The following is a 24,757-nucleotide window of genomic DNA, read 5'->3' on the forward strand; positions in this document are numbered from 1 at the left end:
TGAAAATGGTTGAAAAACACCCAAATCGGTCAAAACCATGGGCTATAGTCCATGCTTTTTTGTCCAAAAATGAACCATTTTATCACTTGTTATGAATAATTCATCTTTTTTTGAAGATGGTGTGTGAAAAAACACCCAAAATTGGTCAAAACCATGGGCTATAGTCCATACTTTTTGGACAAAAAATGACCCATTTTTCATGTCTTATAATAATTCATATTTTTTGAAATGGTGTGAAAAACACCCAAGAACGGTCAAACCATGGCTATAGTCCATGCTTTTTGGCCAAAAATGACCCATTTTCCATGTCTTATAAATAATTCATTTTTTTTGAAATGGTGTGAAAAACACCCAATATCGGTCAAAACCATGGGCTATAGTCCATGGCTTTTTGGCCAAAAATGAACCATTTTGATCTCTTATAAATAATTCATATTTTTTGAAATGGTGTGAAAACACCCACGATCGTTCAAAACCATGGGGTATAGTCCATGCGTTTTTGCCCAAAAATGACCCATTTTTCATGTCGTATAAATAATTCCTATTTTTTGAAATGGTGTGAAAAACACCCAATATCGGTCAAAACCATGGGCTATAGTCCATGCTTTTTGGCCAAAAATGACCCATTTTTCATGTCTTATAAATAATTCATCTTTTTTGAAATGGTGTGAAAAAACACCCACGATCGTTCAAAACCATGGGGTATAGTCCATGCTTTTTGGCCCAAAAATGACCCATTTTTCATGTCTTATAAATAATTCATATTTTTTGAAATGGTGTGAAAAACACCCAAAATCGGTCAAAACCATGGGCTATAGTCCATGCTTTTTGTCCAAAAATGAACCATTTTTCAAGTTTTATAAATAATTCATCTTTTTTGAAATGGTGTGAAAAACACCCAAGATCGGTCAAAACCATGGGCTATAGTCCATGCTTTTTGGCTAAAAATGACCCATTTTTCATGTCTGATAAATAATTCATCTTTTTTGAAATGGTGTGAAAAAGACACAACATCGGGCAAAACCATGGGCTATAGTCCATGCTTTTTGGCCAAAAATGACCCATTTTCCATGTCTTATAAATAATTCATATTTTTTGAAATGGTGTGAAAAACACACAACATCGGGCAAAACCATGGGCTATAGTCCATGGTTTTTGCCCAAAAATGACCCAATTTTCTAGTTTTATAAATAATTCATATTTTTTGAAATGGTGTGAAAAACACCCAAAATCGGTCAAAACCATGGGCTATAGTCCATGCTTTTTGCCCAAAAATGACCCATTTTTCATGTCGTATAAATAATTCATATTTCTTGAAATGGTGTGAAAAACACCCAAAATCGGTCAAAACCATGGGCTATAGTCCATGCTTTTTGTCCAAAAATGAACCATTTTTCAAGTTTTATAAATAATTCATCTTTTTTGAAATGGTGTGAAAAACACCCAAGATCGGTCAAAACCATGGGCTATAGTCCATGCTTTTTGGCTAAAAATGACCCATTTTTCATGTCTGATAAATAATTCATCTTTTTTGAAATGGTGTGAAAAAGACACATCATCGGGCAAAACCATGGGCTATAGTCCATGCTTTTTGGCCAAAAATGACCCATTTTTCATGTCTTATAAATAATTCATATTTTTTGAAATGGTGTGAAAAACACCCAAGATCGGTCAAAACCATGGGCTATAGTCCATGCTTTTTGGCCAAAAATGACCCATTTTCCATGTCTTATAAGTAATTCATATTTTTTGAAATGGTGTTAAAAACACCCAAGATCGGTCAAAACCATGGGCTATAGACCATGCTTTTTGGCCAAAAATGACCCATTTTTCATGTCTTATAAATAATTAATCTTTTTTGAAATGGTGTGAAAAACACCCAATATCGGTCAAAACCATGGGCTATAGTCCATGCTTTTTGGCCAAAAATGACCCATTTTTCATGTCGTATAAATAATTGATATTTCTTGAAATGGTGTGAAAAACACCCAAAATCGGTCAAAACCATGGGCTATAGTCCATGCTTTTTGTCCAAAAATGAACCATTTTTCAAGTTTTATAAATAATTCATCTTTTTTGAAATGGTGTGAAAAACACCCAAGATCGGTCAAAACCATGGGCTATAGTGCATGCTTTTTGGCTAAAAATGACCCATTTTTCATGTCTTATAAATAATTGATATTTCTTGAAATGGTGTGAAAAACACCCAAAATCGGTCAAAACCATGGGCTATAGTCCATGCTTTTTGGCCAAAAATGACCCATTTTCCATGTCTTATAAATAATTCATATTTTTTGAAATGGTGTGAAAAACACCCAAGATCGGTCAAAACCATGGGCTATAGTCCATGCTTTTTGGCCAAAAATGACCCATTTTCCATGTCTTATAAGTAATTCATATTTTTTGAAATGGTGTTAAAAACACCCAAGATCGGTCAAAACCATGGGCTATAGTCCATGCTTTTTGGCCAAAAATGACCCATTTTTCATGTCTTATAAATAATTAATCTTTTTTGAAATGGTGTGAAAAACACCCAAAATCGGTCAAAACCATGGGCTATAGTCCATGCTTTTTGGCCAAAAATGACCCATTTTTCATGTCGTATAAATAATTGATATTTCTTGAAATGGTGTGAAAAACACCCAAAATCGGTCAAAACCATGGGGGTATAGTCCATGCTTTTTGCCCAAAAATGACCCATTTTTCATGTCGTATAAATAATTCATATTTCTTGAAATGGTGTGAAAAACACCCAAAATCGGTCAAAACCATGGGCTATAGTCCATGCTTTTTGTCCAAAAATGAACCATTTTTCAAGTTTTATAAATAATTCATCTTTTTTGAAATGGTGTGAAAAACACCCAAGATCGGTCAAAACCATGGGCTATAGTCCATGCTTTTTGGCTAAAAATGACCCATTTTTCATGTCTGATAAATAATTCATCTTTTTTGAAATGGTGTGAAAAAGACACAACATCGGGCAAAACCATGGGCTATAGTCCATGCTTTTTGGCCAAAAATGACCCATTTTCCATGTCTTATAAATAATTCATATTTTTTGAAATGGTGTGAAAAACACACAACATCGGGCAAAACCATGGGCTATAGTCCATGGTTTTTGCCCAAAAATGACCCAATTTTCTAGTTTTATAAATAATTCATATTTTTTGAAATGGTGTGAAAAACACCCAAAATCGGTCAAAACCATGGGCTATAGTCCATGCTTTTTGCCCAAAAATGACCCATTTTTCATGTCGTATAAATAATTCATATTTCTTGAAATGGTGTGAAAAACACCCAAAATCGGTCAAAACCATGGGCTATAGTCCATGCTTTTTGTCCAAAAATGAACCATTTTTCAAGTTTTATAAATAATTCATCTTTTTTGAAATGGTGTGAAAAACACCCAAGATCGGTCAAAACCATGGGCTATAGTCCATGCTTTTTGGCTAAAAATGACCCATTTTTCATGTCTGATAAATAATTCATCTTTTTTGAAATGGTGTGAAAAAGACACATCATCGGGCAAAACCATGGGCTATAGTCCATGCTTTTTGGCCAAAAATGACCCATTTTCCATGTCTTATAAATAATTCATATTTTTTGAAATGGTGTGAAAAACACCCAAGATCGGTCAAAACCATGGGCTATAGTCCATGCTTTTTGGCCAAAAATGACCCATTTTCCATGTCTTATAATTAATTCATATTTTTTGAAATGGTGTTAAAAACACCCAAGATCGGTCAAAACCATGGGCTATAGCCCATGCTTTTTGGCCAAAAATGACCCATTTTTCATGTCTTATAAATAATTAATCTTTTTTGAAATGGTGTGAAAAACACCCAATATCGGTCAAAACCATGGGCTATAGTCCATGCTTTTTGGCCAAAAATGACCCATTTTTCATGTCGTATAAATAATTGATATTTCTTGAAATGGTGTGAAAAACACCCAAAATCGGTCAAAACCATGGGCTATAGTCCATGCTTTTTGTCCAAAAATGAACCATTTTTCAAGTTTTATAAATAATTCATCTTTTTTGAAATGGTGTGAAAAACACCCAAGATCGGTCAAAACCATGGGCTATAGTGCATGCTTTTTGGCTAAAAATGACCCATTTTTCATGTCTGATAAATAATTGATATTTCTTGAAATGGTGTGAAAAACACCCAAAATCGGTCAAAACCATGGGCTATAGTCCATGCTTTTTGGCCAAAAATGACCCATTTTTCATGTCTTATAAATAATTCATATTTTTTGAAATGGTGTGAAAAACACCCAAGATCGGTCAAAACCATGGGCTATAGTCCATGCTTTTTGGCCAAAAATGACCCATTTTCCATGTCTTATAAGTAATTCATATTTTTTGAAATGGTGTTAAAAACACCCAAGATCGGTCAAAACCATGGGCTATAGCCCATGCTTTTTGGCCAAAAATGACCCATTTTTCATGTCTTATAAATAATTAATCTTTTTTGAAATGGTGTGAAAAACACCCAATATCGGTCAAAACCATGGGCTATAGTCCATGCTTTTTGGCCAAAAATGACCCATTTTTCATGTCGTATAAATAATTGATATTTCTTGAAATGGTGTGAAAAACACCCAAAATCGGTCAAAACCATGGGCTATAGTCCATGCTTTTTGTCCAAAAATGAACCATTTTTCAAGTTTTATAAATAATTCATATTTTTTGAAATGGTGTGAAAAACACCCAAGATCGGTCAAAACCATGGGCTATAGTGCATGCTTTTTGGCTAAAAATGACCCATTTTTCATGTCTGATAAATAATTCATCTTTTTTGAAATGGTGTGAAAAAGACACAACATCGGGCAAAACCATGGGCTATAGTCCACGCTTTTTGGCCAAAAATGACCCATTTTCCATGTCTTATAAATAATTCATATTTTTTTAAATGGTGTGAAAAACACCGAAGCTCGGTCAAAACCATTGGCTATAGTCCATGCTTTTTGCCCAAAAATGACCCATTTTTTATGTCTTATAAATAATTCATCTTTTTTGAAATGGTGTGAAAAACACCCAAAATCGGTCAAAAGCATGGGCTATAGTCCATGCTTTTTGGCCAAAAATGACCCATTTTTCATGTCTTATAAATAATTGATATTTCTTGAAATGGTGTGAAAAACACCCAAGATCGGTCAAAACCATGGGCTATAGTCCATGCTTTTTGCCCAAAAATGACCCATTTTTCATGTCGTATAAATAATTGATATTTCTTGAAATGGTGTGAAAAACACCCAAAATCGGTCAAAACCATGGGCTATAGTCCATGCTTTTTGTCCAAAAATGAACCATTTTTCAAGTGTTATGAATAATTCATCTTTTTTGAAATGGTGTGAAAAACACCCAAAATTGGTCAAAACCATGGGCTATAGTCCATACTTTTTGGACAAAAATGACCCATTTTTCATGTCTTATAAATAATTCATATTTTTTGAAATGGTGTGAAAAACACCCAAGAACGGTCAAAACCATGGGCTATAGTCCATGCTTTTTGGCCAAAAATGACCCATTTTCCATGTCTTATAAATAATTCATTTTTTTTGAAATGGTGTGAAAAACACCCAATATCGGTCAAAACCATGGGCTATAGTCCATGGTTTTTGGCCAAAAATGAACCATTTTTGATCTCTTATAAATAATTCATATTTTTTGAAATGGTGTGAAAAACACCCACGATCGTTCAAAACCATGGGGTATAGTCCATGCTTTTTGCCCAAAAATGACCCATTTTTCATGTCGTATAAATAATTCATATTTCTTGAAATGGTGTGAAAAACACCCAATATCGGTCAAAACCATGGGCTATAGTCCATGCTTTTTGGCCAAAAATGACCCATTTTTGATCTCTTATAAATAATTCATATTTTTTGAAATGGTGTGAAAAACACCCACGATCGTTCAAAACCATGGGGTATAGTCCATGCTTTTTGCCCAAAAATGACCCATTTTTCATGTCGTATAAATAATTGATATTTCTTGAAATGGTGTGAAAAACACCCAAAATCGGTCAAAACCATGGGCTATAGTCAATGCTTTTTGTCCAAAAATTAACCATTTTTCAAGTTTTATAAATAATTCATATTTCTTGAAATGGTGTGAAAAACACCCAAGATCGGTCAAAACCATGGGCTATAGTCCATGCTTTTTGGCTAAAAATGACCCATTTTTCATGTCTGATAAATAATTCATCTTTTTTGAAATGGTGTGAAAAAGACACATCATCGGGCAAAACCATGGGCTATAGTCCATGCTTTTTGGCTAAAAATGACCCATTTTCCATGTCTTATAAATAATTCATATTTTTTGAAATGGTGTGAAAAACACCCAAGCTCGGTCAAAACCATGGGCTATAGTCCATGCTTTTTGCCCAAAAATGACCCATTTTTCAAGTGTTATAAATAATTCCTATTTTTTGAAATGGTGTGAAAAACACCCAAAATCGGTCAAAACCATGGGCTATAGTCCATGCTTTTTGGCCAAAAATGACCCATTTTTCATGTTATATAAATAATTCATATTTTTTGAAATGGTGTGAAAAACACCCAAAATCGGTCAAAACCATGGGCTATAGTCCATGCTTTTTGGCCAAAAATGACCCATTTTTAATCTCTTATAAATAATTCATCTTTTTTGAAATGGTGTGAAAAACACCCAAGATCGTTCAAAACCATGGGGTATAGTCCATGTTTTTTGCCCAAAAATGACCCATTTTTCATGTCGTATAGATAATTGATATTTCTTGAAATGGTGTGAAAAACACCCAAAATCGGTCAAAACCATGGGCTATAGTCCATGCTTTTAGACCATTTATGACCCATATTTCGAGCGTTATAAATAATTCATATTTTTTGAAAAGGTGTGAAAAATACCCAAAATCGTTAAAAACCATGGGCTATAGTCCTTAGTTTTTAGCCAAAAATGACCCATTTTTCAAGTGTTATAAATAATTCATATTTTTTGAAAAGGTGTGAAACACACCCAAAATCGGTCAAAACCATGGGCTATAGTCCATGCTTTTTGCACAAGAATGTCCAATTTTTCAAGTGTTATAAATAATTCATCTTTTTTGAAATGGTGTGAAAAACACCCAAGATCGGTCAAAACCATGGTCTATAGTCTATGCTTTTTGTCCAAAAATGAACTATTTTTGTAGTATTATAAATAATTCATCTTTTTAGAAATGGTGTGAAAAACACCCAAAATCGGTCAAAACCATGGGCTATAGTCCATGCTTTTTGCCCAAAAATTACCCATTTTTCATGTCTTATGAATAATTCATATTTTTTGAAAAGGTGTGAAAAACACCCAAAATCGGTTAAAACCATGGGCTATAGTTCATGATTTTTGGCCAAAAATGACCCATTTTTCATGTCTTATAAATAATTCATCTTTTTTGAAATGGTGTGAAAAACACCCAAAATCGGTCAAAACCATGGGCTATAGTCAATGCTTTTTGGCCAAAAATGACCCATTTTTCATGTTATATAAATAATTCATCTTTTTTGAAAAGGTGTGAAAAACACCCAAAATCGGTCAAAACCATGGGCTATAAATAAATCATATTTCTGGAAGAGGTGTGAAAAAACTTTTTTAAAAATTTTTGAATTATTTATAAACTTGAAAAATGGGTCATTTTGGATCAAAAAGCATGTACTATAGACCATGGTTTTGATCGATTTTGGATGTTTTGGGTGTTGACTTACGTTTTTATCTTGATTTTTGAAAACTGATGAAAGAAAACTTAAATTTATGGAAGGTTTATTAACAAACAGCAAGCATGGAATGATGAGAAACTATGAAATGATAAAAGATTGTTATTAATTATTCTATAAAACAGTAAAAATTGTACCAGAATTAACAAGCACTATTCGTGACAATACGTGCAGCTCAGGTAAAGAACCAATGGAATAAAAACAAATAAAACCACAGTTTACACTAGTTAATAGTAGTTGATTAGTACACGTGAAATTCAATCTTTGTCTTGAGGAAGTTCTTAGTGCGTCAATCAAGGCGTTTCCATGACATTCTATAATCACGTGATCTTGAAAAGTTTGTGTTTTGCGATAAGGCGCGACTTAAAAATCCGCGTGTGCTAAGTTTTATAATTAACTACTAAAAAAAGGACTATAAAAAAATTAAAATTATGGAAAAAAAATTTGCTTGATGCTAATTTTCAATTTTCAAATTTTCAAGAAGTTATAAGAATAATCAAGTTAAAATTGCTTTCAAAATCAATCAGTTTCCATCTTTGGTCCATTTAAAGCAGGATTATTTTCGTTGAATTGTTTCCGTTTATCTTTTTCCTGGCTGTGATGATCCGGGTGGAGAGACACGAGGTGGGGAATCTTTACCACCCGGGGCTCCGCCATGGTTACCACCCGGTGCCCCGCCATGGTTACCTCCGGGCATGGAACCGGGTGGGAGGGGATTGAAGAAATCACATCTCTTGATACATCCATCAAAGCAGCACTTTTGGCCTCTGGGACAGTTTGAATCAGTCTTGCAATATTCCTTTCGATCGTATTTGGTAAGACAAGCTTTTTGGTTCTTTATTATAGGGCACCCTCCTAGAAGAACAAACACAAATAGCAACAGTTGTTTGATACTGCTTGAGAATAAAGAGAGAACATTAGAAGGTAACTACTCACGTGGAGCAAACGGTGGAATACACCTTCTACTACATCCATCATGACAGCATTTGCTTTGCCCTGGGCACCCCATGTCATTTGTGCAGCCTCCTCCTGGCCTAGCATTAAGTGGACAAGGATGGGGGTCCGTTGGAGGACAAGTACCTTGAAATGAGTGATAATATAAATGTAATATATGTGAGATAGGTGATTGATGATAAGCGATGGGATATAGGTCATTCCAAGACAGCATGAACCTACAAACAATTCGTTTGGTGTCGTACATGAACCGCCCCGGTTGGATTGGTTGGGCACGTGTCTGTTGTGCGGGAGGGCCAGGCCAACAGGCAAAGTCTCAAAATCACTAAGGAGAAGGTCATGCCTTTCCTCTCAAAACACCAACAAATGGTAGACCTTCTCCGTGGCTCGGATGATGACGTAAATAGGCGGTCCCCTCTCACTTAGTGACGTTAAACATACAGTAGAGGGCCACAAGTTTATCAGTGTTAAGTTGGCACTGTCACGTGTCACCCTCCATATATAAAGACAACGATGATGGTGATGGTGATGATGGTAATGATACTTGTGATGATGATGATAATGGTAATGATGATGATGGCGATGATGATGATGGTGATGATATACTTGATGATGATGTTGATGAAAATGTTGATGCTGGTGGTGATGATGAAACTTGAAGATGATGATTGAATTATTGCTCTAGCTTAAACCCCTTTACCGCAGATTTTAAAAAGACTATCCAATCGTGCCAACCGGTATCTCATGACTTTGAGTGTACTCACCGGCTTTGGATGCGGGAGGTGCTGGTGTTCCACCTACAAATGAATAATGTTAGAAATATGAAGAGTGTTTATCAGATATTTCATTAGCAATAATAATAATATCGTGATTCACTAAATATTCTCTTATATAGACGACAATATTTTGTGGTATTGTAGTTTCAAAATTAAGGTTTCTGATTGGCCAACGATCAACGAAAACGAAAGCTTGAGCGCGCGGCCGTCAAACTTTTACGCTTGTTGGTTGCGCCATAGTGCATGCTCGTAAGGAGAATTTCGCTTTTAATCAAAGAAAGTCGGTCAGTTTTTCCCCCTTTTTTGTGTTTTAAATTCTTTAGAATCGCGATACAAAACTAATTACGATTTTGAGACGACAATACCACGAAGTATTGACGGCGTTGGAGGAAAATATATTCGGTATTGGGCTCCGTCGCTTCTCGACTCCGCAATTAGTTTATAATATTTTATTTGTTAGAGCAGGCTGATTATTCTGGCAGCTATCGCTGTGGGCCTGCTATTTATCACACTCACTACAACTATATTTAGTATTTCATGAACGCAACGCTCAACTCACAGGTTAATAATACTGCTTGAGAATAAAGAGAGAACATTAGAAGGTAACTACTCACGTGGAGCAAATGGTAGGATACACCTTCTACTACATCCATCATGACAGCATTTGCTTTGCCCTGGGCACCCCATGTCATTTGTGCAGCCTCTTCCTGGCCTAGCAATAGGTGGACAAGGACGGGGATCCGTTGGAGGACAAGTACCTTGAAATGAGTGATAACATAAATGTAATATATGTGAGATAGGTGATTGATGATAAGCGATGGGATATAGGTCATTCCAAGACAGCATGAACCTACAAACAATTCGTTTGATGTCGTACATAAACCGACCCGGTTGGCTCGGTTGGGCAAGGGTGTAACCCTAACCCTTGGTATCTAAAAATACCAACAAATGGTAGACCTTCTCCGTGACTCGGATGACCACGTAAATAGGCGGTCCCCTCTCACTTAGAGACGTTAAACATACAGTAGAGGGCCACACGTTTATCAGTGTTAAGTTGGTCACTGTCACGTGTCACCTTCCCCATAAAATCATAAAGACGACGATTATGATAATGGTGATGGTGGTTATGATGATGATGATGGTGGTGATTATGATGGTGATGATAATGATGATGATATACTTGATGATGATGTTGATGATGGTGGTGATGATGATGATATTTGACGATGATTGAATTATTGCTCTAGTTTAAAACCCTTTACCACAGATTTTCCAAAATTGCCAACACGGTAATGGAATCTCATAATGACTTTGAGTTATTCGGCTATTAATGAGCCGGAGTCTGGGAACGAAGAAACAAAAAACCAGACGAGGGGGGAGGGGAGGAGGGGAGAAAAAAGAAGACGAGAGATGCAACTCTCCCCTCTATTTTCTCTTCACTCGGGCCCAGTACTCTCGGTTTTCGCTGGAAAAGGAAGCCCGCTCGCTAGAGAGATATAGTATGTGAGAGTTTATGGAGTTGCCTGCGGAGGAGGCTAACTTTGAGTGTACTCACCGGCTTTGGATGCAGGAGGTGCTGGTGGTCCACCTACGAATGAATAATGTTAGGAATATAAAGATTATTCATCAGAAATTTCCTTAACAATAATTTTTTTTTTTATTAGAGCAGGTTGATTATTCTGTCAGCTTTTGCTGATGTGGGCCTGCTTTCACTCACACTCGCTACCACTACATTTACTAATTGATACACGCAACGCTAGACTCGCAGTTTTACGGAGGGAGACAACCGGAGAAAGATCCTCGTAGCATAGGAGAGAACAACACATCAAACAAACTCAACTCACATGTTGATTTTTATGGAGGGAGACAACCGGAGAACCCGGAGAAAGATCCTCGTAGCATAGGAGAGAACAACACATCAAACAAACTCAACTCACATGTTGATTTTTATGGAGGGAGACAACCGGAGAACCCGGAGAAAGATCCTCGTAGCATAGGAGAGAACAACACATCAAACAAACTCAACTCACATGTTGATTTTCATGGAGGGAGACAACCGGAGAGCCCGGAGAAAGATCCTCGTAGCACAGGAGAGAACAACACATCAAACAAACTCAATTCACATGTGGCGTAAGCAGAACTGGAACCAGCGACCCGACCAGTTGGACTCACAGTGGAGAAAGACGACGCATTAGCAGCGTACACCGTCCATGCCACCCAAGGGTGTAAATCAAGGATGTCGTAGCGCTAGTACACTCGCCTCAACTCTGGCGTCCCGTTCTTTAGAAGTTTGCCCATTGCAGGTCGCAATGAGTAAACAACAAGGATTCTAGAAGACAATGTACAGGAATGATAATAGTACTTACCGCGACAAGCACCATCATAAGCAACCTTCAGGGTATCTTTGTTCTCTGGTTTACAGGCAGCTGTGGCCAGGGTACACATGTTACTATATGTATTACCATCCGTACCACACACGGGTCTGTATTCTCTCGTACAAGCCTTAGGACATTCACAGGTAGCAGTGTTGTTGACGACCACACAGTTAATAGTGGGGAATGCACAAAGACTCATGTCACAAGGATTGACGGCTTTATTTGATTGGACAGCTAAAGAAAAATAGTCAATGTCATTACTTTGGTAGCATATATAGCCAAACAGTCAAAAAGTGTTGCGAAGGTTTTTTTAGTGTCACAGCCCATAGAAACAACATTGCGTGGCTGCCGCCCTAAGATGTAAGGTCGGATATGTCCTCTATTGCCACGCCTGTCCTGCAATGCTAACACAATAGCCCACTTCCGAGATATGTTTCGCTTGTCACGCACAAAGGTTTCAGTATGAGTCTACGTGCTAATTTAAATTTATTCCTACCGCCTGTCACGAATGACTGAGCATTTAGCACGTAGCCTCATACTGAAACCTTTGTGCGTGACAAGCGAAGCATATCTCGGAAGTGGGCTATTGCAACGTTGTTGAAACGTCACGTTCATTGCCGAATAATGTGGTCAGTTCTTGACTGTCGATCAATCTGTGGTGTCAATCTAGTTTTTTGCAGGATACATTATTTTCTCGTTGAACTCGAACTTAAAACCTGTTTTTTTCTAGCAACAAGTCGTACCTGTACAGGTTGTGCCATCGCCTGTGAATCCAGGGATACATCGACAAACATACGAGCCTCGTGTATTAATACAATCAGCATATTCACTACATTGTGCCTCTTCGTTTTCGCACTCATTATTATCTAGGAAGAGAAAATGCTATTGGTTAAATGCACCAACAGATCACGTGATCCACTGCAGCTGAAAAATGCCAATAAAATAAAGTTCAAATAATTTATTACTTAAAAAAGATCCGAAATTCCTCTTCGCTTTATTATTGTTCCCATAGCACGCATTGCTTCGGCCATGAAATGGAAGCTCTCAATGGGCGAATTAAAAAAAAAAAAAAAAAAAAAGACTGTAACACTTTTCATGGCCAGCAAATCGTAAATCAAAATCAGTTGTATTTTGTAGGAGTCCTTTGTTTCTTGGCAGAAACCAAACCGAACGTGGGCTGCAGGGAAGACAGTCTTCTCGGATAATTTAATTAAAGACTTTTTAGCAATTCTGGATGTAGTTCTTATGGGACAATGATTATACTTATGCATCCTATACTGGATATTCCAAAGCCTTTTTTGTAGCCACAAGCCTACCAACCACCTGTGTTATCAATGCGAGGGTACAGCTAACTCATAGATGGAAATGGTCATTGTGCAACTGAGTAAATGGCATTAATGTCAACTTAAACCAGTCAAGCAAATGGTACTTACCGCGGCAAGCACCATCATAAGCAACCTTCAGGGTATCTTTGTTCTCTGGTTTACAGGCAGCTGTGGCCAGGGTACACATGTTACTATATGTATTACCATCCGTACCACACACGGGTCTGTATTCTCTCGTACAAGCCTTAGGACATTCACAGGTAGCAGTGTTGTTGACGACCACACAGTTAATAGTGGGGAATGCACAAAGACTTATGTCACAAGGATTGATGGTTTTATTTGATTGGACAGCTAAAGAACAATAGTAAATATCATTACTGTGGAAGCATATACAGCCAAACAGTCAAAAAGGGTTGCGAAGTTTTTTTAGTGTCACAGCCCATAGAAACAACATTGCGTGGCTGCCGCCCTAAGATGTAAGGTCGGATATGTCTTATATTGCCATGCCTGTCCTGCAATGCTAACACAATTGCAACGTTGTTGAAACGCCAAATTCATTGCCGAATAATGTGGTCAGTTTTTGACTGTTGATAAATCTGTGGTGTCAATCTATTTTTTTGCAGGATACATTATTTTCTCGTTGAACTCGAACTTAAGAGGCAATGTCCACAAGAATCGAACAAATTCAAGAATTCGTGGCAAGGGTCAAAAAATCAAATTCGCTCTTCTTTTGAAGTTAGATAGGCCATTATTAGATATGAATCCCTGGGTAGTTGGTTTTCGAAAATATTATTTTATTTTCGAGAAAACGGCCACAGAAGAGTTTCGACCGAAACCCAAGCAAGAGACGCTCAAGAGGAGTGAAAATGGACAAACTTTGAACAGAGCGCGCGTAAAAAATAAACCATCTATGACAATTTTTGAACTTTCTTCTTAATGTATCACCCTTTTTCGTTCATTGGACTGGATTTCAAGCTTATTGGGATGGGACGAATTTTTGGCGAGGGAAAATAGGAGGCCTGTGTTTACATATGCTAATTAGTTGCCTCAAAAGAAAAAAAGATTTAACTATGGGCAAGTTCTCTGATTGAAATAATATTTATGCTGCAAGTTGAGGAATAGATCTTTTCAAAACTTTAAAGATTGATTTGGGGAAATTAATTCTGACTGCATAGAAACCTGTTGAATTTGGTTGAAATACATGCGAAAATCACGCTTCCCGAATCAACGCAGTACTAAGGATTTTCGTAAAGATTGCCATGAAATTTACCCTGAAAACTAGGAAATTAATGTTTGTGCCGTTGTTTGAAAGTTAAATTTGGTTTGATAAATTTAAGCTCCATTGGAAAGGTTTTGGGATTGTCGGTACTGATGAGCAAAAAACGCGATCTTTGGTGATTGCGTGACCGAGGTTCCACTTTACGTTTAGAAGTTTGATTACTGTAAAATGCACGCTAAAAATTACGATAGAAACGTTCTTTAAATAGCTTTATAATCTTATTTTTCCCAAATAAGATTTGGGTCGATGAAAAAGCGGTTTCCACAGTTAGTTTATATATGCATAAATTACGCCGCCTAATGATTACTTGACCCAAGGTCAATGATTTTTAGAGCGACTAATAATACTTTATTCAAAAAAAAAAAAAATGCAGATTACATATTTTGAAAAGGAAGACATTGAGGTTAGCCCTATATAAGTCCCCTAATTTAAAATAAATAAATAATTTTAAGAACTAATAATATATATATATATATATATATATATATGTACAATACTAACTTCGAAAAATGTTCATGTGTTTCTTAAGCGACTGATTTCAAATGTTGTTGAGTTTGGTTGTGTCGTACATACTAAAACCATGATGTTTAAAAACAAACATGTAAGAGATTTTCATACAGATTTTCATACAGCGTTACTCGTTGGCAAAATTGAAGTAAGTGAATTCGCAAAGTAATACCGAATATAGCCAAGAAAGATATATGGTGAGATGTTTCCGGGTAACAAAACAAGTAAGCAGATTGCAGGTGTCAAGATTCTTAATTTAGATAAATAATACAAGGAATTTTATTGCTATTTGAACTCGACATCTTAGAAATCTTTATATTGACGAAAAAAGCCATACATTGACCTTTAAAATTTTGAAAAAACTGGTTGGTCAAATGAAATCGAAATAAACGGGCCAGTTGGACCAGCCCAAGGCCGGGTTCCTTTGTCACAAAATTCAGCTCTAATTTGGCATTGCTTCATGGACTGACTTAAAGAACATTTCTAATTGTAAATCTAGTACATAAACATTTTAATAGATGGAAAAACTATGTAAATATCCTACTCGAGTTAAATGAAGGAATCATTGACCAAACAAATTAAACACGGCAGTGAATCAATGTCACATTTAACCAGCAAACATTTCTAACTTCTAAACATCACGATAAGCTACGGTTTTTCTTTCGGCTTTTTCATCGACCCAAACTTATTTGGGAAAAATAAGATTATAAAGCTATTTAAAGAACGTTTCTATCGTAATTTTTAGCGTGCATTTTACAGTAATCAAACTTCTAAACGTAAAGTGGAACCTCGGTCACGCAATCACCAAAGATCGCGTTTTTTGCTCATCAGTACCGACAATCCCAAAACCTTTCCAATGGAGCTTAAATTTATCAAACCAAATTTAACTTTCAAACAACGGCACAAACATTAATTTCCTAGTTTTCAGGGTAAATTTCATGGCAATCTTTACGAAAATCCTTAGTACTGCGTTGATTCGGGAAGCGTGATTTTCGCATGTATTTCAACCAAATTCAACAGGTTTCTATGCAGTCAGAATTAATTTCCCCAAATCAATCTTTAAAGTTTTGAAAAGATCTATTCCTCAACTTGCAGCATAAATATTATTTCAATCAGAGAACTTGCCCATAGTTAAATCTTTTTTTCTTTTGAGGCAACTAATTAGCATATGTAAACACAGGCCTCCTATTTTCCCTCGCCAAAAATTCGTCCCATCCCAATAAGCTTGAAATCCAGTCCAATGAACGAAAAAGGGTGATACATTAAGAAGAAAGTTCAAAAATTGTCATAGATGGTTTATTTTTTACGCGCGCTCTGTTCAAAGTTTGTCCATTTTCACTCCTCTTGAGCGTCTCTTGCTTGGGTTTCGGTCGAAACTCTTCTGTGGCCGTTTTCTCGAAAATAAAATAATATTTTCGAAAACCAACTACCCAGGGATTCATATCTAATAATGGCCTATCTAACTTCAAAAGAAGAGCGAATTTGATTTTTTGACCCTTGCCACGAATTCTTGAATTTGTTCGATTCTTGTGGACATTGCCTCTTAAAACCTGTTTCTAGCAACAAGTCGTACCTCTACAGGTCTTGCCATCGCCTGTGAATCCAGGGATACATCGACAAACATACGAGCCTCGTGTATTAATACAATCAGCATATTCACTACATTGTGCCTCTTCGTTTTCGCACTCATTATTATCTAGGAAGAGAAAATGCTATTGGTTAAATGCACCAACAGATCACGTGATCCACTGCAGCTGAAAAATGCCAATAAAATAAAGTTCAAATAATTTATTACATAAAAAAGATCCGAAATTCCTCTTCGCTTTATTATTGTTCCCATAGCACGCATTGCTTCGGCCATGAAATGAGAAGCTCTCAATGGGCGAATAAAATAATTAAAAAAAAAAAAGACTGTAACACTTTTCATGGCCAGCAAATCGTAAATCAAAATCAGTTGTATTTTGTAGGAGTCCTTTGTTTCTTGGCAGAAACCAAACCGAACGTGGGCTGCAGGGAAGACAGTCTTCTCGGATAATTTAATTAAAGACTTTTTAGCAATTCTGGATGTAGTTCTTATGGGACAATGATTATACTTATGCATCCTATACTGGATATTCCAAAACCTTTTTTGTAGCCACAAGTGTACCAACCATTTGTGTTATCAATGCGAGGGCACGGATAACTCATAGATGGAAATGGTCATTGTGCAACTGAGTAAATGGCATTAATGTCAACTTAAACCAGTCAAGCAAATGGTACTTACCGCGGCAAGCACCATCATAAGCAACCTTCAGGGTATCTTTGTTCTCTGGTTTACAGGCAGCAGCGGCAAGAGTACACATGTTACCGTATGTCTTACCGTCCGTACCACACACGGGTCTATATTCTAACGTACAAGCCTTAGGACATTCACAGGTAGCAGTGTTGTTGACGACCACACAGTTAATAGTGGGGAATGCACAAAGACTTATTTCACAAGGATTGATTGCTTTATCAGATGAAGCAGCTATAGAACAAATATATTGATATTATATAATTTGCCCTTAAATTAAACCAAAACCAATGGAATAGATTTTAGTAAAGTGGGCATATCTGCGATAAACAATAACCTATTTACCGGTAACCTAAGTATCAGGCTCTAAGGCTCCCAACTCCTCCCCAACCCCTCACAAGGCACCCCGGCAAGGCCCGATACTCAGATTAATTTACTGGAAACTGGATATTTTTGTGTTCTCAAGATGACGATGTCTTCTGAGACGAAGGAGCACAGAACTGGAGCCGTGAAACGCAGAAAATTGATAACTATTATGTGACAACTTATCCAATGACACGAGAGAAAATGAACGTTCATACTCGGTATATAACAATGACTTTTGATGGCTATCACGTGACAACTTCTTATCGAATGACAAGAGAGGAAAATGAGCTTTTCACACTAAGTAAACAATAATGGCAATTAATGCCTGTCACGTGACTAATCTTCTTGGCTAATGAGAACAGAGAAAACTAAGTACTTACTTGGGCAAGGTCCATTATGAGCAAGCTTCAGGGTATCTTTGTTCTCTGGTTTACAGGCAGCAGTGGTCAGGGTACACATGTTACCATATGTCTTACCGTCCGTACCACACACGGGTCTATATTCTCTCGTACAAGCCTTAGGACATTCACAGGTAGCAGTGTTGTTGACGACCACACAGTTAATAGTGGGGAATGCACAAAGACTCATGTCACAAGGATTGATGGTTTTATTTGATGAGGCAGCTTCAAAACAATGAAAACGAGCATTAACGTTAACATTACAATGGCAATCAGCATGACATTACGTCCCCCTATTATGCAATCATTATCACATGCTTTCAATTCGACCCCATTGAGCTGCGCCACTGCTGTACTTGCGGTGGTGATAAACGATGACAGGTTGTGACAAATGACAAGTTGCAATACCTCAACTTCTTGTTTTGAGTTCTATGCAGTTCATCAAATAAACTTCCGTATTCTTAAAATGCCTATCACCCTTGTGACAATATTCACAGTATTGATTCTATATGGGGTAAGATGTTGAACATCCCGAAAAAATGTCATAGTTTGAGTGCGGCTTCTTGAAGGTATATAGGTTTTTCAATGTTTTCCATGCCATATGCTAATGCTGTGACGTAAGGAGGCATTTATGGTTATTGGTTGTTCCTTGTGATTCGAAATACCGGCTACTACGTAAAACTACTCTGAAATAATTTATATAAGAGCAATGGGGGAACAATGACGGTTTTCAAATTTAAGTTATCTGAGCCAGTAATGTTTTGTACATTAAATAATTACTCCTCAGCTTTTCGACATATTACCCCATGTGGAATCAATACTGTGAATACTGTCAGTAGGATGATAGGCACTTAACTCTTTATACTAAGTTGCGTAACTACATAAGGAGCAAGCTTTGCTATACTAACATTATCCCAATTGAGGGTCATTTTCTGAAGATACGTTTCTTACCTGTACATGTTCCATCCATTTTCATCACCGTTCCCTTTTTACAAAGGCAACGTGTTGAACCATCAGGAAAACCAACACACTGTTTATTTGGACCACAATCCTCATCGCACTTAATGTTATCTTTAAGAAAATGTATTGTCATCATTAACTGAATATTTCTCCATTATTTATCTCACAACATTGAAAACACACCCAAACAGGATTCACGAAAGTCGTCGTATATTCGGTGGTATTCCTCTGCTTCTTCCTATAGGCATTTGCAGTCAAGTATACTTTCTCGTTTCACACCATGGAATACCCCACTTGTCACTTGTATATAATAGTTATACAATGCTTTCTCGTGACACACCATGGAATATCCCACTTGTCACTTGTATATAATAGTTATACAATGCTTTCTCATGAAACACCATGGAATATCCCACTTGTCACTTGTATATGATAGTTATACAATGCTTTCTAGTGACACACCATGAAATATCCCACTTGTCACTTGTATATAATAGTTATACAATGCTTTCTCGTGACACACCATGAAATATCCCACATGTATATAATAGTTATACAATGCTTTCTCATAACACACCATGGAATATCCCACTTGTCACTTGTATATAATAGTAATACAATGCTTTCTCATGACACACCATGGAATATCCCACTTGTCATTTGTATGCTAATAGAAACCATTGTATATAAGTAGTAATTGTGTGATTACTTTATAATAATAGTGTTGATAGGAATGCGTTATTTGGTAATACGAATATCTAAGTCAGGCATAATTTCCTTAGAATTGTAAACCAACCTGCTACGTTAATACAATCCCTTTGACATCCATTATAACAGCACTTCGAAGCTCCTGCACAGTCTGTATCATCGTCACACATACTTCCACGTCTGTTACACAAGCCATCCAAACCTGTCCAAGGTGCAGGACATGTCCCGGCCTTTTTTACTTCTTCACCTAAATCACAACAAGTACGAAGGACTTTAGCTAACACAAAGACCCTTTAATCGACCTTAATAATAGTTAGTTTATTCTACGTACATTTGCCATCCTTGACGACTTTTAGTATCATATTCTTTTTACAACCAGCGTTCTCCATAGACATCACGTTCGGATAAGTCTTGCCATCGGATGCACACTTGGGGTCATATTCCATTGTGGTAACCTCACGACACTTGCAAACGGCTGTGTTGTTGATGTTCTGGCAGGTGTGTTGAGGATGGCTACACAGAGAGAAGCTGCAAGGGTCTGGTGGTTGCAAACCTAACATGTCAACAATTGTAATTACTTTATTATTACAGGCATAAGAAAGTAGAACGCACGTTTAAGGGGTCTCAAAATGGTTTACCTTGACCGAGCGCGGTTTAGGGTAATAACTGTCCTTTAAAATTTCTAAGGGGAAATGTAATCTAATAGATTATAATCCAAAAATCTTGCCAATACAAATAGGGGCAAAATTAAAACTGAAAACTGAACGCACTTTTTATTCAGCTAATAATTCAAGACTCAAATTTCTTAAATTTCAAGAGAGCTTAGCTCTAAGCAACAGAAAATTCAAGCTCATTGCAAGGATCGCTGCATAACAGTTTTATGCGTGGAAGGATTGGAATGACAACGCAGATTAAATGCAGGAGGTTTCCATCTTGCACGCTCAACCGAGCAGCAATGCTATGAATACGGTTTCAGTAAATCTACAAGCACTACTTACTAAGTTTTTCTGGGCATGGTCCTTGACTAACGACTTTGATATTTTGACTTTTGCGGCATCCTGCTGCTGCTAGAGTACAGTTGCTTGGATATGTTTTACCGTCAGAACCACAGACGGGTGCGTAGATAGCGGGACAAGCAAACATAGGACATTCACAAGTAACTTGACCATTCTTATTTACGCATTTTTGCAGCGGGTGACTGCAAAGTGACGTTTCGCAGATGTCAAAAGGTTCTAAAGATATTGAAGAGCATGTACAAAATTTAAGTTCATCGTTATTCAAAATACAAATGACCCTTGTTAAATGTTGCCTAAACAACAGATACACTTATTCCAAGAAAATGTTGTGAAACGGTGATCTGAAAGTCATTGCTAGAAGCCTCTTGTTGCTAAATATTAATTGTTATTTTATATACGGTATTTTGTCACCCTAAAATTCTTCTAAAAAATTGCCCCTGCGAATTTTTAAACGCACATTTCTCTCCAAAACTAAATCCTTCCCTGAAATAAGCCCACCAAAAAGATACATTATAGGCATCTTATAGGCCAGAGAGGTTTACGATATTTACTTTAGTACTTACTTTTACATTCTCCTGGGTGTTTTAGCTGCAGTTGATCAGTGTTTTCAGGCTTGCAAGCTTCGACCTCTAGCAGACACATGTTGTCATAGGTTTTGCCATCGCTGCCACAGACCGGAAACAGTTCACGAGTACAGTACTTAGGACACTCACAAGTAGCTGTGCCATTAACCACTATACACTCGGAATGTGGGAAACTACACAAACTTATTTCACATGGATCTATTGGTTTTGCTTCTTTGGTCTTGTTGATTTCTGCAATGAATTTCAAAAGGGTGCATAACAAAATTGATCCAAGTTGCCCATCTTCTACGTTAGGGAGTTGCGACCTTTGCGGACGCATTGCACGAAATTTGTACTGTTGTGTAGACAAATAGATCTTACCTGTACATGAGCCGTCCATATTCATAACGGTATCATTTTTACAGAGGCAACGCGTTGATCCATCAGGGAAACCAATACACTGTTCGTTCGGACCGCAATCCTCGTTACACTTGATGTTATCTGAAAGATTAAGGCATGTTTCAAAGTTAGGCCTTCACAAAAAAATCCTTAAAATGTTATTGATACACAGAAAAAAACACTTAGACTGATGTAAGTTAGGGCTTTGGTAACTCACATATCCAATTGAAACTTAAAGTGTAAGGTTTAAATGTTTGAGAAGGGTAGGAGTACCCTGAGAAATACCCTTGAATCGAATGTGAGACCCAACAAACTCTACTCATGTGATGCCGAGTCCAGGAATCAAACCTGAGACCCAAGAGATGAGGCGAGTGCAATAGCAGGGTCCTCCAAGGTCCCTTGACTAACCTGCTACGTTAATACAATCCCTTTGACATCCATTATCACAGCACTTGGAAGCTCCTGCACAGTTTGTATCATCGTCACACATACTTCCACGTTGGTTACACAAGCCATTCAAACCTGTCCAAGGTGCAGGACATGTCCCGGCCTTCTTTACTTCTTCACCTAAATTACAACAAGAACGAAGGACTTTAGCTAACACAAAGACCCTTTAATCGACCTTAATAATAGTTAGTTTATTCTACGTACATTTGCCATCCTTGACGACTTTTAGTATCATATTCTTTTTACAACCAGCGTTTTCCATAGACATCACGTTCGGATACGTCTTGCCATCGGATGCACATTTGGGGTCATATTCTAATGTGGTAACCTCACGACACTGGCAAACAGCTGTGTTGTTGATGTTCTGGCAGGTGTGTTGTGGATGGCTGCACAGAGAGAAGCTGCAAGGATCGGATGCAATACCTAAAAGGTGATATGAAAGAAAGCAATTACTCAGTAGAATATTAAAGTGTACAGTAGCCAGCTATCTATCAATCTTCAATTATTTTCTCTACAAAACTAATTTATTTCAACGCTTTGGGGTCTTTGCTATATGTGTAAACAGCACGACAACAACAACAGGCATGTCGAGAAGTAAGGGGGCTGGAAGCGTCTCCCCTGAATTGTAGTATGACCTTTCAAAAAACATTCCTTCTCGTAAAAAAACTCAGTTTGCAAAGTAGCGTTTGACGACATCATGAGGATGAGCCAACAAACCGGTTATCAAAACTGGCTTTGTAAGTGTTTTACTTGCAAATAGTGACATGGAAAAGACACCTTTTGATTTGGTAAAACACAACTGTCTTATAATTACTACATTTTATCCAGGATAGCCTTCATTTCAGAGACAGAATATTCACAAGAACCAATAGTACATAAAAATCAACGCTTTGACGACATATAAAACTGAGAACATATTTGTATGCATGCAAGAATGATAGAAGGATTCAGAGAATACTATACTTACTAAGTTTTTCTGGGCATGGTCCTTGACTAACGACTTTGATATTTTGACTTTTGCGGCATCCTGCTGCTGCTAGAGTACAGTTGCTTGGATATGTTTTACCGTCAGAACCACAGACGGGTGCGTAGATAGCGACACAACCAAACATAGGACATTCACAAGTAACTTGACCATTCTTATTTATGCATTTTTGCATCGGGTGACTGCAAAGTGTTGTGGCACAGATATCATCTGAAGCTCTTTCTATAACAATGAAATCATGAAGAAGATTTAATTTGGCAATTTCTTAACATTAAAATGTAATCAGGTATTTATTTATAATATGTTCTCAATATATGTTCTATGCAAAGGCCTACAGCAAGGGCTGATCCGGAGGGGGGGATCGGCAAAGGGGGCTGAAGCACCCCTTCAGCAGAAAAAAACTGAAAAATTAGATGCTTCTTTTTATTGTTTTCCGTTGTGTGGACGGAAAAAACTCAATTAGCCCCCCCCTAAAATTTATGGCCTTTGGGATGAACTCATCCTTCCGTCTCGATTTCCACATTCCTTCTCTCACAAGATTAGAAGACTACCGAGTGCGTCAATTAGACACATCTACGAAATATTGTCCTACCTCAAGTTCAACCCATGATCATTTATGAAACAGATAATACTTACTTTTACATTCTCCTTGGTGATTTAGCTGCAGTTGATCAGTGTTTTCAGGCTTGCAAGCTTCGACCTCTAGCAGACACATGTTGTCATAGGTTTTGCCATCACTGCCACAGACAGGCATCAGTTCACGTGTACAGTACTTAGGACACTCACAAGTAGCTGTGCCATTAACCACTATACACTTGGAATGTGGGAAACTACACAAGCTTATTTCACATGGATCTATTGGTTTGGGTGGTGCAACTTGGTCAGCAACTGCAAACCAAAAAATGGAGGAAAAAACCTTTATCCTTCTTCATACTCTTTAAGTATTTTGCAATCGAAAATGTAGTACTTTTACATTCGATTTTAATACATTACTAAGAATGCTTAGCCAAGTTTACAGTGCTTCTCAACAGTACACGAGGAAACGTCGTCGCAATTGCTACGGGGTAAGTTTTAGTGGAAGTCAATCAAGACGTTTCCATGACCTTTCATTGGCACGTGCCTTTGAAAACGTTTTGTTTTCCGACAATGTTATGGGATCGCTCGATTGTCCAACGAAACCCTTTTTTGTCACGACCACAATTTGTATGATTCTGTATCATTGAGTGCAATTAATTCTTTCTTTGCGAATAGATCTATTGTAATGGGAAACAAGAGTTAATAACGATAGCCTTAATTTCGTGTTTAGAGATTAAGGCTCATGTCAAACGTCGGACTTCATATGAGACCAACCTAATGACATCAAAGAAGATTGCCTTGTTATCCAATTTTTCAATTAGGTTCGGCTCATGTGACGTTCGACGTTCATATACTGCGAGGATCAGCTCAATTTGATACATTACAACAGCAGTACAAATATATACTTCATATATATTCTCATACACATTAATATGTAATTTTTTGATTTTCTTACGTTTACAAGTGTCTCCCTCCATTATTGTCCCCTTCTTACAAAGACATCGTGTCGATCCGTCAGCAAAGCCGACACATTGCTTGTATTGCCCGCAATTTTCACTACAGCTCAGGTAGTCTATAAAGTGAACGAAAATAATGACAATTTAATATTCCTAGA

The 24,757-nt window shown here is 37.2% G+C and overlaps 1 protein-coding gene across 2 annotated transcripts in view; it reads right to left on the minus strand.

Annotated features, from left to right (window-relative positions):
* Positions 1–7,766: 7,766 nt before the first annotated feature.
* Positions 7,767–24,757, minus strand: part of LOC116305499 (uncharacterized) — a 36,208-nt gene continuing 19,217 nt past the window's right edge. The window contains exons 25-46 of one of the 2 annotated variants that reach the window (XM_089039954.1): positions 24,599–24,715; positions 23,704–23,955; positions 23,050–23,289; positions 22,287–22,505; positions 22,044–22,202; positions 21,618–21,737; positions 21,237–21,488; positions 20,656–20,889; positions 19,989–20,210; positions 19,746–19,904; positions 18,941–19,060; positions 17,972–18,214; positions 17,217–17,459; positions 16,527–16,649; positions 13,276–13,518; positions 12,586–12,708; positions 11,834–12,076; positions 11,023–11,055; positions 10,082–10,225; positions 9,456–9,488; positions 8,674–8,817; positions 7,767–8,592 (exon numbers count right to left, since the gene is read on the minus strand). In XM_089039954.1, the coding sequence (XP_088896080.1) occupies positions 8,318–8,592; positions 8,674–8,817; positions 9,456–9,488; positions 10,082–10,225; positions 11,023–11,055; positions 11,834–12,076; positions 12,586–12,708; positions 13,276–13,518; positions 16,527–16,649; positions 17,217–17,459; positions 17,972–18,214; positions 18,941–19,060; positions 19,746–19,904; positions 19,989–20,210; positions 20,656–20,889; positions 21,237–21,488; positions 21,618–21,737; positions 22,044–22,202; positions 22,287–22,505; positions 23,050–23,289; positions 23,704–23,955; positions 24,599–24,715 (3,941 nt within the window). In that variant the 3' untranslated portion in view covers positions 7,767–8,317. The remainder of the gene's footprint in view (positions 8,593–8,673; positions 8,818–9,455; positions 9,489–10,081; positions 10,226–11,022; positions 11,056–11,833; positions 12,077–12,585; positions 12,709–13,275; positions 13,519–16,526; positions 16,650–17,216; positions 17,460–17,971; positions 18,215–18,940; positions 19,061–19,745; positions 19,905–19,988; positions 20,211–20,655; positions 20,890–21,236; positions 21,489–21,617; positions 21,738–22,043; positions 22,203–22,286; positions 22,506–23,049; positions 23,290–23,703; positions 23,956–24,598; positions 24,716–24,757) is intronic. The other variant, XM_089039955.1, reaches the window with a different exon arrangement.

The sequence above is a fragment of the Actinia tenebrosa genome, unplaced genomic scaffold (assembly GCF_029948245.1).
Source record: "Actinia tenebrosa isolate PJP-AT-01 unplaced genomic scaffold, QUT_ActTen_1.0 PGA_scaffold7__59_contigs__length_16204524, whole genome shotgun sequence".
NCBI classification, from domain to species: domain Eukaryota; kingdom Metazoa; phylum Cnidaria; class Anthozoa; order Actiniaria; family Actiniidae; genus Actinia; species Actinia tenebrosa.